The 15,165-nt window shown below is 30.0% G+C and overlaps 1 protein-coding gene across 1 annotated transcript in view; it reads left to right on the top strand.

Annotated features, from left to right (window-relative positions):
- The first annotated feature begins 2,192 nt into the window (after positions 1 to 2,192).
- LOC106464476 (band 4.1-like protein 4A) overlaps positions 2,193 to 15,165 on the top strand; it is a 22,991-nt gene continuing 10,018 nt past the window's right edge. Inside the window, exons 1-4 of the mRNA XM_013924619.2 lie at positions 2,193 to 2,262; positions 5,071 to 5,216; positions 11,679 to 11,803; positions 14,145 to 14,242. Of these exons, the coding sequence (XP_013780073.2) occupies positions 2,193 to 2,262; positions 5,071 to 5,216; positions 11,679 to 11,803; positions 14,145 to 14,242 (439 nt within the window). The remainder of the gene's footprint in view (positions 2,263 to 5,070; positions 5,217 to 11,678; positions 11,804 to 14,144; positions 14,243 to 15,165) is intronic.

Here is a 15,165-nt window from a genome sequence, read left to right as displayed (position 1 = left end):
TTACGTATTAGAATTTCAAATAGCCTGAAATTGAGTTAACTGATAAATCAAAATTTAGTAGTTAAATTGTACTTTGGATTTAGTAGTTGAGTAAAAGCCGATATATAGTCAGTTTATGATATTTGCCAACAAGATTGATACACACAGTTTTTTTAACACAAATACATTTTAATATACACACAATAATACAATTTACAATAACAGTTATTACCAATAGTTATTACAAACAATGATTTATAAAAAAAACTTTCACAAACTTACAAGCAATATAAATTTTTCTTTCTAGTCTGGAACTTCCTTGATATCTTATCAAGGGTTCACTATGAGCAAGTTAATTACAAGTTGACATAGGTATAATTCACTTAACAGGGAGCTAGCTAGCTTTGGCATTTGTTATTCACCAGCCACACATGCCGAGTTTTCCACCGTTGAAGTTAGGTAATGTTTTCGTAAAAGTACTAATGTCCAATGTGAATCCACTGAAGTTAAATGGTTTGTAATGTTCAAACTGTAAATGCTCCTGGTCAAATATCTGAAGTTTTCCAATTTTATAGCACACTAACTATAGCAAACTAATAATAGATACTTTTGTTTTGGTGCATCACATTGGTTATATTTATAGGGGTGTGGAAGCTTTTTAGAAAATTCAGATTACGTAACAATAAAAATTTAAGCATTTATGTACATACATAAATTGTTAATTCTTACACTCCAAAATCTTTAACAACTTTGGAGAATAGGCAGGAGTTTAGCAATACATATTTAACAGTATAAGCTATGTATGTTTTTAAATATAAACTTAATCTAAACAACGTTGATATTAAAATAAATACATAATACCAAATTCGTTACATGGTGTATTGTTGAAGTGGTAAAATTCATAATGTAAAAACTGTTACTAATCCAGTAATGACACGAAAGATCACAGTTAACACAAATGTTGCAGAGGGCACGTCTACTCATTCGAATTAGAAAGATGGAGTGAGAGCTCAAACAATTTGAATGTTATTTCACTATAGCTGAATTGTTTTTTTTTAGCTCTTTTTTTTTTCTACCCAATTTCAAGTCATTCTAGTTCCAATAAAGAGTAGAATATAAAGATAAGCAAATCACACACTATTAGATTAGTTTTCAGTTAAGTAGTGGAAATGTATTACCAGTTAATATTCATTATCTGTACCTCCTGATATACTGTAACAAATTCATACCTTTTTTAATGATTGTATTTGTTATCTCAGGTAAAAAGGGATTTACCATTTCAGTATATGTCTTTTCTATTCTTAAAATATAAACAGCATAAGTACATATAAATGACAGGATACACACAAGGAATGCTTTTATTGCATTCTTGAAAATTTTTCCCATGCACATGTTCTGAAATTTACATATGGGACATGTATGTCCCAACAGGTATTGTTGTTTAGTTACATGTGTTCAAGTGGCAATTCATGGAGAAATGTTCCACATACATTCTATTGTGAAAGTAGCAGGAGTGTCTTGCATGTTCAATATATTTTTGTGGTATATGGATTGACCCACCAGTCCTGCACAAACATTCACTTGAAAGAATATAACCCAACAGTACTGAAAGGGTTAGGAAATGTGTTAGGATGACTGTTTTATCAGTTAATGATTAGCTAAACTAAGAACTATTTATATTGAGTATTTGAGTGTTTCTGTCAGTAAAGTAAAAAAATTCATGTGTAACCAAAAGTAAAATTACCCAGTACTTGTTATTTTCTGAAAGACAGCAAGTTTTATTATTTGCTTTAAATGTTTGACTTGTAGCCTTAGTCATATCATTTGTACTGGTTATTAAGTAATCTTTCAATTATAAATAATTTCAAACGTATTAGAGTTCCTTTTTTATATGAATTATTTGATGCTATTATAGAACTGGTGATTTCAGTGATTATAATGAATTAAATTAAGTGAGATTTAGTAGATTTAATTGTTGAGTATTTTTGTAGGGTAATAGCAACAGATTCATTGACCACATTTTTTGGTGTACCTTAAATATCTGTTTTTAGTCGCTTTTGCATAAGATACCCTAAGTTCATTCTCATGATATATACAGCATTTTGTATGTGTGTGTATATAGGACTATTGGTGATCCTGAAACAGAATCTGTTTGGTGACATCCTTGCAATATATGTCCTTGGGCAGTTTTTTTTTATTTACCTAAATCTATAATGGCCACCATGAATATAAAAATGGTCACTTTTACCCTTGTATATACTGCTTTGATAGTTATCAAACCAGGTACACATTGGATCATCATTTTTCAGTCCTTGAGCTGTGAAATCCTGCTCTTCAATGTATTTGGTCATAGGAAATTAAAATCTTAGAACCTAAACAGTTGTTACTAAGTTATACCCATACTCATACAACAATTCATTGACCTCTTTAGAAGCCAAATAGTTGTGCATCTTTGGGTCTGGTTTCTTTATTATGTGTTGTGAGGCTGAATAGATTATTTTAGACTAAGAGACATATTTGTAGTTGTACCATTTGAAACTTTTTTTTTGTACTAAATACAATAGTGTTGAAATTATTTAGATCATATTCCTCAGGTTTTAGCATCACTTTGACCTTGGAGTGGATTTGCTGAGATGTTTTATCTACTGTAGGTTCTTCTTCATTATCAGCTATCATAACATTGAGATTAAATGATGCTGCACCATGAATGCAAATAATAGTAGCACATCAAGAAATTATTACTAGAGTATCAACAAAGTGGCTGAACAGTACCATAATCAGCTCTCTGGAATATAAAACTGGTATCCTTGCATCTATGTCAAAATTCAAGTTTTCCAAATAAATCTCGTACAGTTCAACCAAAGTCCATTCTCAACTCTTGTTACTGTTAGTGAATATTGTATTTGTGATATTGTCAGAACCTTCTTCTTTATTTCTGCCATGTTTCTAATGCATTTACCTGTGCTGCTTGAATTGTTTTTTTTCTACTTATAAGTTATGTGACATTGAGCATCAGCAGCTCCCATAATCCAAATCATATACTCTTCCCAAGGATGTCATATCTTTCTTTGCATTTTCTCAGTATACTTTCTCTGAAAGTATTTTGTCCATGCCTGCCAGTTCTTTGACACAGAAAAACTGGCCAGCACCTTCCAGGCTGTCTTAGGTCTTGTGATAGGCATTTGTTCCCACAGAAAATGCAGTATTTCATGATGTCAAATGTTTGGGCATCATATTATAGTTCTTGAGCTGAGGTCTTGCTATGTGATTGTTCAAAATGACCTCTTTTTCTTGTTTTAATTATGCAATGTGATAACATGAGGAGTAGGTTAGCACACATGATATTTGAAATTTGAAGCCAACATGAACTGCTTCTCTAAGAAAGTGTCTAAGACAAATTTTGGCATAATTGATGAAACACTGTGAATTTTTTAAGTCCTTTTAAATTATTTATGCACATATATTGTTTGCCAGATGGACTACAGGTAATATAAAATCTACAAAATATTGAACTATATCTCAACGAGCTTTAAAATAATAAATGCTGCATTAAATACATCTATACATTCATCTTTCTGTGAGTAACGTGATTTTAGTCATTGGGCTTAGAAATATTTGATCTTCTTTTTTTCAGATTGCATAATTTTTACTCTTTTTATAGTCTGTCTATGAATGTATACCTTAAAATGTGTTGTTTTATTATCTGTCAGAGGATTATTTTATCTCTGCAAGTCTTCTTCATTACACAATTTCAAAGTAAATTTAAGAACACACATCAAAATGATTAATTAATCCTGAAATTACCAGTTTGTTTTTATAGCATAAATTATCCATTGTATTGAGAAATTTTATGTTTTTGTCTGTCACAAAATTCATTGTAAAGAACTGGTCCCTCCAAAAAGTGGGAGTATGTTATTAATTTCCTTTGTAAAGTACAGAGAAAATGAGTGATTTAACATAGTAAGATTAGATGCAGTATTGCTTGATGTTATTTTTGTATGACTTATATGCTATTATGGATCCCATAATTAACAAACTCATGTTTGTTTAAGCATTTTCTAGCATAAATATTTTATAAAAAAAATTTATTTAAAAAGTTAATTGGTCTGGACCCCATCAGCATTTCTAATATTAATGTAACAAAAAATAATGAACCTCAAAATACTTTTCATTGTTTTTAGCTCTAAAGAGTGCTATGATAAGAATATGATTAAAACTTGTATCATAAATGGTTGTCCAGGAATATATAAAAATAGAAGAAAACAAAACTGGGATGAATTATTGTGTGACGTTTTTGATATTTGTTTTTTCTTTGCTACAGTTAATAAGCTGGTGTTTGCTTATTGTATATTATTTTAGTTATTTAGTCAAAACATTCTAATTACATTTGTTTCATTGAAAGTAATGTTTCCCATACACCTTGAAATCTGAAACTTTTTAGCAAATTGAATAAGCTATGAAGGTTTAAGGTTAAAAACAGTAATATTTTAATTTTATTTGTTGAGGTTTCAATATATATAAATTTTTATATACATTAGAGTATTAATATTTTACTCAATTAAATGTAACATTACAATGTCACAAACACGTCACATGTATATTTTTGTTAGCTATGTTACTATGAAACTTAAATGGGTTATTATAATACTGTTTTTTTTTCATATTTATCACATTTTAAAAAATGTATTTTTAATTTAATACCTAGGCTTAAGAGTTCACATGTATGTGTCTAGACACTGTGTGAAGTAAGATTTTCTTAGCATAATGTTAGAATTTTTACATATAAAGAATGCAATGAGTGTTATTCATATAACACACAAGTGAAGTAAAGATCATTATATATTATATTAACATACATTTATTGGTTAATCTGATATTTGCTTATTTGAACACTCTTCATATATATTTTTTCTCACATCATGTACATGTAATGGCATTGGGTAATTTTCCCTCATAATGTTTTCCCTTATGTAAATACATATAATTAGTTTATTGCAAAGTGCCTTTAACAAAGCACAGAATAACTTAAGTTCTCCAATCTACAATGAAAATGTATTTCATGACAATTCTGTAATTTATTAATTGTCTAAGCATCACAGAAAATTCTTAATCACAGCATATTTGTTTCACAGCACAAGGCAACAGGAAATCTTTTGTTTCAACAAGTTTGTAAGATGCTCAGCCTGTTAGAAGTAGATTATTTTGGCTTGGAATATGCAGATTCTAGTGAAACAAAGGTATGTGTATGTTAATTTTAGGTCATTGTTTTAAAACTTCCAAAGTATAAACACTGATATTTCTATATACATTCATAAAATATTTGTGTTGTAGCTGATTGTATTTTGTAGGAAGGGATGTGTCAAGAAAATAACTGTAGTTTTTAACTATAATTTATTTTATTGTGGTCACAAATGTTTGAGGTCTCATGACTAATGATACCTTTCTGAAAATTTTCATTAATTTCTAGATATTAACCTCTTTGAATTCTTACTTAGACCTTTTCTTGAGTTTGAAAATTTAATGGAGTATATTCTGGTATAAAATTGATATTCTCTACAGTGTAAAATGCATAATGTGAAATCTGAAAAGAAATTCAAAATAGGAATTTTTACAAACTTGAAGAATGATGAAATAAAACATTTTGTAATATCAAAAATCTGATACCATATTTTGTTAATAAATATTCATCACATGATTATTCTGTAGTTGAAAAACTCCAAGGGAAGATATTTTCAATTAATTTTGAATGTATTTACAGTAATAATTTTAATGTCTAATTTTAGGACAAGAAAAACTCAAAATATTTAAGAACAAAATTTAATTATAAGTTATAATTTAATACGTGTTTGTTGTACGTGTGTAACTGTATACATCTCACACATTTTTATCATGGAATATACATTTAACAAAAATATTCAGGAAATGTTTTAAAATATTTTTGTAATATCCATGTTTTTTATATATCCAAATGCAATTTGGATCAGACACTGTATGTTGTAGAATTTAAAGATATTCTGTGGGCTACCAAATTTGAGAACACTGGATTTACAGTTTTAGTAGTTAGAGTGTTCTCAGTAGTTTATATCTTTTTTTACATGAATCAGTTTATGAAGTGAAAAGACATTTTCAGATCAATATCTTAATAGACTTAAATATCAGTCCTAAGAAATCTTAACACATTATCCATTAGATTGTTTTTTCTGTGATGTTAAAATCAAAGCATGGTTACATACAGTGTACAACTAGTAGTTGTAACTTTTGTTTTTACATCAACTTCATCATCTTAGCACATTTCAGAGGGTTGATTATGTTATATTTAAACAATTTTAAATATGTAAATTATCAAGAGTGTGACAACCATAACCAAAATAAAATCACGATGGAAAGAAATATATCAAAACAAAATTTTACATTGTTTGGAATTTTGTAAGTAGTATGATGCTACTGAAAAATGGTTGATTTTGGGAAGAGCTTTCAACAATCATTTCTGATTTAAAATATTTGTACACTCAGATCATGAAGATGCACTCAGATCAATGAAAGGGATATCATTTCTATTTAATATTACTGAAATATAAAGAGACCAGAAAGAAACCTGCAAGTCATGCTGCTACTGTGGTAACCAAAGTGTGGCATTTTGTATCTGGTGAGAATCTATGCAAAATAATCAAAAAGTCTTTCTGTCTGAAAAGCAACACAAGTCAAGTGTACACAACTTGTGTCCACTAAATATATGTTTAACTATCACATACCTCAATCAGCTGGAGAATGAAATGGGTATTCATTCTATTTTATACAAAGACATACTATCCAAATTACCAGGCATGTGTGATTGAATTGTTAAAATGGGCACTGGAAAACCATTGTCCTCATACTAAACATGGATTATAGAAAGCAAGCAGGAATAAGTGCTTTGGACATGAAACCCTTAGGTTGGAGCCCTTTGAAATGGAAACTGTGCTGCAGGGCTGTTGTTACTATGCGCAGTCATTTGATAAAGCATGGCAAGGCATAGTAACTAAGAGTGTAACAGCATGGTGAGGTTCCAAATTTGTTTCAATATAATGCACTCAGCCTCTGTATTTAGTTTACTTTTTTATGTTACATTGAGCTAGTTATTTCTCAGTTTTTAAATAGAAAATTATCATTCACACTTTAAATGCACTTTTATCAAAAACAATACTGTAAGAAAAATTGTGTATACCTTTTTTGTTTACTGGTATGTGGTAAATGCTAATTTTGTTAAAGATACCCAACAATAGCCTTTTTCTTTACTTAAATGTCTAGATCACTGAAAAAATGTATTGAAGCCTTTTCTTATATTTTTGAAACTTTTTTTTAATAGTGTTTGACAAAACTTGAAATACTATTATGAATTCACCTGGAAATGTGATATTTCTACTGGAGTATTAGTACGAAATTACTATTTGTAATTTTATATTGTGGTCTACCTTATTGCTATGGTAACTTTTGTAGTAGCAAATGGTTAATGATACATAATTCAAGTAATTATCTTATTTTCGTATTAATACTTTTGAGATTCATTTACATGTACATAGTGTGTGTGTCTGTTAAAGTTATATAGTTACACTCAGGAATAAGTTTTTACCATAGCAGTGCTATCAGTTGTTATAGTCTTACAAGCTGTGTCCCCTGCTGGGACAGTGATAAGTCTACGGATTTCCAGTGCTAAAATCAAGGGTTTGATTATCCTTGGTTGACACAGCAGATAGCCCAATGTGGTTTTGCTATAAGAAAAACATACATACATACAAGCTGTACAGGAATATTTTTATTAAATAATATAGTGCATAATACGAATAATAAATTGCTAGCAGAGACCTGGAAAACATTTGCAGTTAAATCAGTGTCTTTATTGCAACAGTACTTCTTTAAATACAGGACTTCTAGAATAATACAAAATAATTCTAATTGCAGACACTGAAATCTGTCCACTTGTCTTAGGCCTAACATTAGTGAAGCCTTTATTAAGTATGGCCTATATTTGATAAAGAATTAAATTAATGATAATTAAGTGAGTACATTTTTTGCTTTAGGTAGGGCTAAATTTTACCTTATTTAATACTATCAATAAGTAACTTTATAATGTTATTCTGTGATTTAACATTAAACCTTTTTGAAATTGTTGATAAGTTTTTAGAATATTGTTGTACACAATGTATAATATATCTACAAAATGTCTACTAAAGTATATTTACATCAGTCTTTTACTTACATCCATTGAAAGGAAGTGTGCACATATGCCCATTTAGATAGTCAGATGCACACATTTTCAGGCCAGACAAAAACTGGGTATTGTTGTAGTAGATGTATATCAACATTTTGTAATATAAAAGCATTTACTGTTTGTTTTAATTAAGGTTATATTTGTTAATTTCAGCTATGCAATATAGAAAGTAAAATGGATTTGTTTTCTCAAAAATATATAAGGATAATTTAGATGATAAAACAAAAATTTTATTTTTTAACATTTAAAGTGTTTTAAAGATTGTCACTTTAACATTTCTACAACATCAAGATTCAAGGCCTTTGAGAATATCTGTGAGTCTATCCTAGTGAGACTTTGTACCTAAAAACAATAGACTGCCAATGATAGACTGCATGATGATCCATAGATCTAAACTTGAAATAAAGTATTGTATTGTCAGATGTACTTAACATTAAGTTAAAAGAAAATATACACTATTACATACGTACTTATCTACTTATCGTACTTATCGGTGTACATTTTCTTCAGCAATTACTAAATTAATCCTTATGTATACTTACCAGAATATATAACAAATCCTTGTAACTTTAGTTGTTTTGATTTTAGTATTAACATCAAAGTGCTTATCATCAACTGGTATAATTAGCAAAATATTGTTTTAGTATCATCAGGAATAAAATTCAAAAATGTAAGAGAATACTAGATGAGGTTCTTTCTAGTACATTTTAATAAATATAAAACTAAGAAATTTCATATTGTTACTATTTGACAATTTCTGTACTTACAAATTATTAAATGCTAATTTTTATTAGGTCCACTTATAAAAAAAATAAATCCACTGGTAGTCAGAGAAGTCCCTAGTTGTAAATTTGTGCTTCAATTTTGTCATTGGTATTTGAGTGTGTGTATTTGTGCATGTTAAGTAAATGTACACTGCACAAAACAATTAAAAGACAATTCTACTTTACAGTATTTTGCTATGATAAGATAAAGTCTCTATTATAAAATAATGTCACTTAGCCCCTCATTTTTATGATCTAAAATGAAAATAATTGGTCATTCAGCCTATAAATATAAATTATCATTGATAGAGGTTGCTTTACATCTTTACACTTCAATACATTTCTCTTCAGTATGAAGTATAGTGATGTTTTTATACTTCAAACATTTCTCTTTAATATGGAATATGGTCATGTTTTTATACTTCAATACATTTCTCTTTAATATGGAGTATGGTTATGTTTTTACACTTCAATACACTTTTTTTAGTTGTTCTTTTGTTTCATTCTGATCAGTAGGAGGCTTCAGGACAATGGTCTACAGAGGAAAGGTCTTATTCCCTTCACACTCAGGTTCTTCTGCCAGTCCAAGGTGCTTTAGTTCACTCTCTTTCTTTTGTCTGATTTAACTAATCCTGCTTCATTTAGACTTTTTGACGGTGGTGGCTTATATCACTTGCCAAGGGGACACTCATTCTTGTTCCTTGTGTGGTAAACAATGATTTTCTTTTTTAAACCTTGACATACATCTCCTGGAGGGTTGTGTTCCAGATGCTTTGTTCTTTTTTTACTAATTGACTTTACATTCCCACCACACTTTCTCTCTACGAGTGAACTCTCAATCTTCTCATTTTCGGTGGCTCTGCCTTCTATGGGGTACTCCTACATGGGAAGTTTTTGAATATTTATCACTACCCACTTAGTTACCTCTTTTGTTTTTGATCTCTGGTTCATCATCAACTGGAATTGACTGTCATTAAGTTCAGATAGATTTACTTCCAGTTTATAACATTAGTTTTTTTCTCATTCCATCAGTGTTCTTCCCCACATTTTTGTTCATCCATGTCACTCCGCCTCAGATCTTTCTGATTGATCTTTCTTGGGCAGCACTGCTTTGGTTTTCTTGGCTGTTTCAGCTCGATTTGTTTCTTTTGTTCTGGAACCATATTATTAACCTACATTTTAGTGGCTCATGTGGTAAATTTTATTGAACTGTTTCGTTTCTTACTATCTTCCACATTTCTTCTTCTTCAGATTATCTTCTCTATCCAGTACATGCTGTGGGTTGCTTCATTGTTTTCAAGGCTTCTTTATGTTGACTCCATTTCCCATGGTTTCCTTCCCTTACTCCACTTCTTTGTTCTCCCTTACCCATTGGGTTTGGACTGTGATTTGATTGGCCTTTAATTCCTTGTCTCCTTCTCCCCCTGTCATCACTTCCTAATGTCTCCACTCATACACCTTCCCTTTTCCCTACACGTCTACTCTGTCGTCCATTGGAGGGTTTTGTCTGTAGCACTGGGACTACATTTCATATGTTCATCTCCCATTCTCTGCTTTGGGTAGCTGTTTCTTCCTTGTTGGGCTACTGCCATTCACCTGTTGCTATCTTTAATTCTTTTGTGAGACTGTGACTGGGTAAGCTACTTTTAAATATATATATATATACCTCTTATTTTTCAGGGGCATGTCCTTCTTTTTCTTTCTGGATCCCACTCTGTGGTGAGTGGAGCCTGTCCAGGTATACTTAAACTGGTTAAACACTTTCCTTTCATAACACTGTTAAGGTTATTCCCATCAAAATTGTACTTATGATTTCAGTTATGATATCCTGCATCCATTACCTTTAATTTATCATAATTAAAGCTGCATGGTTTTTATTCACTAACTCACCAATAATGTAAATCAATGACATTCTCAGACATTAATATCATCAGCAAATTTAAGTAATCTATTAATCATTCCTTCATCAATGTCCTTGATCTAAATAAAAAAAAGCAAAGATCCTAACGTTTATCCCTGAGGTACTCACTTATGACATTAATTCATTTGTAACAACTCTCTCCTTTCTTCCATCCAGCCACTTTTCTATCCAATGGGCTAATGCATCCCCCACACCTTTAGGGGTAATTTTATTAACAGCCCTTTCATTTGGCATCTTGTCAAATGCTTTCTAAAAATTCACATACACCAATTCCACACCTTTACCCTCATTTAGATAAATCTTAACCTCTTCAGATAATCTCAATAGATTAGTAAGGCAAGATTTTCTCTTAGTTAAATTGTGTTGACTCTCCAACAAAATTTAAACTTTATTAAATGATTTTGCGAATCATATTTTATAAGACTTTCACAAACTTTTCCCACAACTCATGTAAGACTAATTGATCTATAACTACCTGGAGTAATACTATTGCCATCTTTGAGAGATATTCAGAATTCGTGTACATTTTGGAGCGCTTAATCTTTGTAATTAACTTGAAAGTGACAGCTGAGACAATGTTATGGTATACCAATATATGTATGTAGTAGACTCAATGCCCAGTCATTTGCATTTTAGATCACATTACTGATCATTATTGGCTTGATTTGCAGAATTTTGTACTTGGAGAATGATTGGCATTATTTTGTAAAATTGGTTTTGCTTGTTATGATTGTTTATGTTCATATATCTATTTTTTGGTTTATAGTATTGGCTGGACCATAATAAACCTATGTGTCAACAGTTAGGATTGCCACTTGTTAATCCTGTAATGTACTTCCGTGTGAAGTTTTATACTCCCGATCCAGCTCACCTGGAAGAAGAATATACCAGGTATGGTTTTAAATATATGAATACTATTTTTAAAAGTTCAGTAATATTCTAATCATGCTCTCTAAATGCTATTCGAATACTTTATTTATCTAGATTAATTCACATTGTTCACAGGAAAATGATAAGGAACAAAAAATGCAAACACAAAATGTTTTTTATTGTAACTAATTAGTGTACTTTAAGTGAGAGTATGATCACTAGTGCAGTTTTGTTCATTTAGTATAAAACCCTTCCAGGCTTGCTTCATAACTGGCCCTAAATAAATTAACATTATTGTCCATTATTATAATGCTAAAATTCAAGGTCCTTGTGTAGATATAATTAAATACTCTTAATGATCAAAGTTTTTGGTATACAGTTAAAAAACTTTATTCTAAGACTGATCAACAGCCTTAAAACAGACATTTTACGTATTTTTATGTCAAATCACATCATGGCTTATGGATTCAGACACATTATTCTTTTCACACAGACTTAGTAGGGCTGCTGGTAATTCCTAAGAGTGTTAATGTTTCTTTCTTTTCAGTTTCCAATCAGTTTTCTCAGGAATGCAGTAACCTGCTTGTTCAGACTTTGTTTAGCTTTTGAGTGCACATTTCTGCTTAAATTCAAATCAAAGAATATTTATTTGCATTTGCTGGTCAGTTACAAGTTTTGATATTTTAAATTTCTGCATAATCAGTGGCTCTTTAAAACATATATCTGTAATAGTTACTCTTTCCTGATTTAAAAAACGAATGTTACTCCAGTGATGGCTGTGATGACCACTGAAGAAACTGATACATTTCCATCAGTCTATGCCACCACAAACTGGATTCCAAGTTGGAATCAACATGTTTGCAACTCCAAATAGCAAAAACCTTTGTGATGGCATAGGAGGAATGGTGAAGAAATGAAAATGTAGCATCGCACTGATGGCTTAAATTTTAACCCAAGATGAAATGTTTTTTTTCTGTAAGACTGCTTTTTTCAACATAACCCTAACCTTTGTCCTTGGAGAAGAGGTCAACAAATCTGTGGAAAACCATGTGCAAGTTACCACTGACTTTTAAGGGAATATGCCTACATAGGTTCATCTCCATTCCTAGATTCAGCTTCAAGTCTCTTTCTTCTTCACTAGTGCATAAGAAATTTTGTTAATCTCCTGGGATTGCTCAGACAAGTCTGAAACTGATGAAGAACATTATTTACTATAGGAGAGTAATTTTTATTCCTTGCATATATGTAACTATATACTGGATTTTAGAATGCTTAAAAACCTTGTTGAAAATCTTGGGAATTCATGATGAGAGAAGGATAATAAATGCTGGTTATCTATTTTAAACATGCTGTGTAGAGTTCAGTTTCCAAGACGTTTTAAAAAAAATAAAATTTCCAGGACCAAAATCATAAAAAAAGACCAAGATACTGTGGAGCAAAAAAAAAAAAAAATGGCAGTGTTACTGTAATACTGTTTCACTCACATCATCTGATTCATGTAATATTATACACACTTCTCTGAAGGGTATGTTTGAGTTTTTCTTCTATCACAGAAAAATATTACCTTCCTGTGACTCTGTAGGTGAGAAACAGAGTTATCATTCTTTCCATAAAAAAGATTAGAAACTTTATTAAAGGGTAATTTATGTTTTTCAAATGCTTATTATAAACTATTTTTATAATTATCATATGATTTTGAATAACATTATTCTTAGACCTACACAAGTATCTAGCACAAACATTCTTGAACAAAGGTTGATTGAAAATTGGGATGGCTATCCCACTTTGAACTCAATTTTACTTTTCCATAATTTTTAAACTCCTGAATTAATCAGGTGGAAACTGGTTTCTTTTGTGCATGTGTGTGAGCTTAGAACAACACTATATACAGTCTGTTATAACTCAGAGGTGATAAGGTTTTATGTATGTCACAGAATGAACCAGTTTACTATTATTGAAACAGATGCAAAAGTACAAGAAACTTTTGAAATATACGTAACTTCCAAAAAATAAAGGTTTTGCATAGTTAGAACAACCTGGTAATATCACAATAAAATTAATTATTTACTTTTCTTAGTAAGCTTTTCATTTGAATTTTTTATAAATCTAGTATTATCAGTGAATTAATAGATTCATCTAAGTGATAATAAATTTTACTTGAATTATTTTGTAATTTTAATTTTCATGGATGTCATTAATTTCTTCCGTTGAATTTTGAGTATGGAATGTAAGATCTGTAATATCTACAAGTCAGCTGGGCAACCATCATGGTAATTCATTGAAACAATATTTATGTTCTGTTGTTAGGCATATGGTATATCCATAATAAATTTCTTAATACTCTCTTTATCTTATGTAAAAGGTACCTTTTTAGTCTTCAAATCAAGCAAGACCTTGCTCAAGGAGCTTTACAGTGTAATGACAACACGGCTGCACTAATTGCTTCTTATATCGTTCAAGGTGAGAAAATGGCATGTCAAGAAAGGGTGGTTTCTGTTACACTTGTGCAACGTATTAAATATCAAACATATCTGATTTAGTACATACAATACTATATTTTTGTTTATTTTCATGGCCAAAGCTAAAATCAAATTAATTTTAAACTACTGTTTAAATCAATTATTTATTATGTTTGTAGTTTGGGGTAACTTTGGTTTATCCAGAAATTCAAAACTTTTTTTTTAATTTTTGTTTAAGATTCATATTACAGTAGTAGTTTTTGGTTACTGAGTTTGTTTTACATTAATCAATTTTATTCTGCTTAATAACTTAGTAATTATTAAAACATCTTTCTGTAGGAATTAATCATGTTTGGTAAAATATCTGGTAATTGGTTAAAATATATATATATAAATAATATTATAATTCACAGACTTTCAATACAACTTATGTGAAAGAGATAAAAAATCAGTTTAAGAACTGGTAGATACATAGTCAGACATTATATAAATGTATTTTGTAATACTTGGAGTTAGCAAAGAATTATTTATTTTATTTCTCAGAGTTTGCAAGCTTAATATCTTATACTTAATGCCAATCAACAAGATTGAAAAGATTCTTAAAAAACTTCAAACTGGTTATGTTACCAAATAGTAAAATTAACAATTAAAAAAAAAGGCCTGACATTTTACATGTTACCAACTGTTGGTTTATTCAAACATAGCAAATATGATATGGAAAATCAAAATTTTATGTAATTATAACAGAGTTTATTGATTGATGAATTCAAGTATGGGAATTATAATAATGAAGATTGTCTGTGATATAATTATGGTAAAGCTAAAATCATAAATAATATTCAACATTAAACTAGTACACAATTAAAAACATTTTATTTAGGCCTATCTCTTGCCTTCAAAAAAGTTGACGACTCTACATCTTTC

The sequence above is a fragment of the Limulus polyphemus genome, unplaced genomic scaffold (genome assembly GCF_000517525.1).
Source record: "Limulus polyphemus unplaced genomic scaffold, Limulus_polyphemus-2.1.2 Scaffold1662, whole genome shotgun sequence".
Classification (NCBI taxonomy): Eukaryota; Metazoa; Arthropoda; class Merostomata; order Xiphosura; family Limulidae; genus Limulus; species Limulus polyphemus.
The sequence above is the reverse complement of the archived record's forward strand: the minus strand, read 5'-3'. Positions and strand labels throughout refer to the sequence as shown.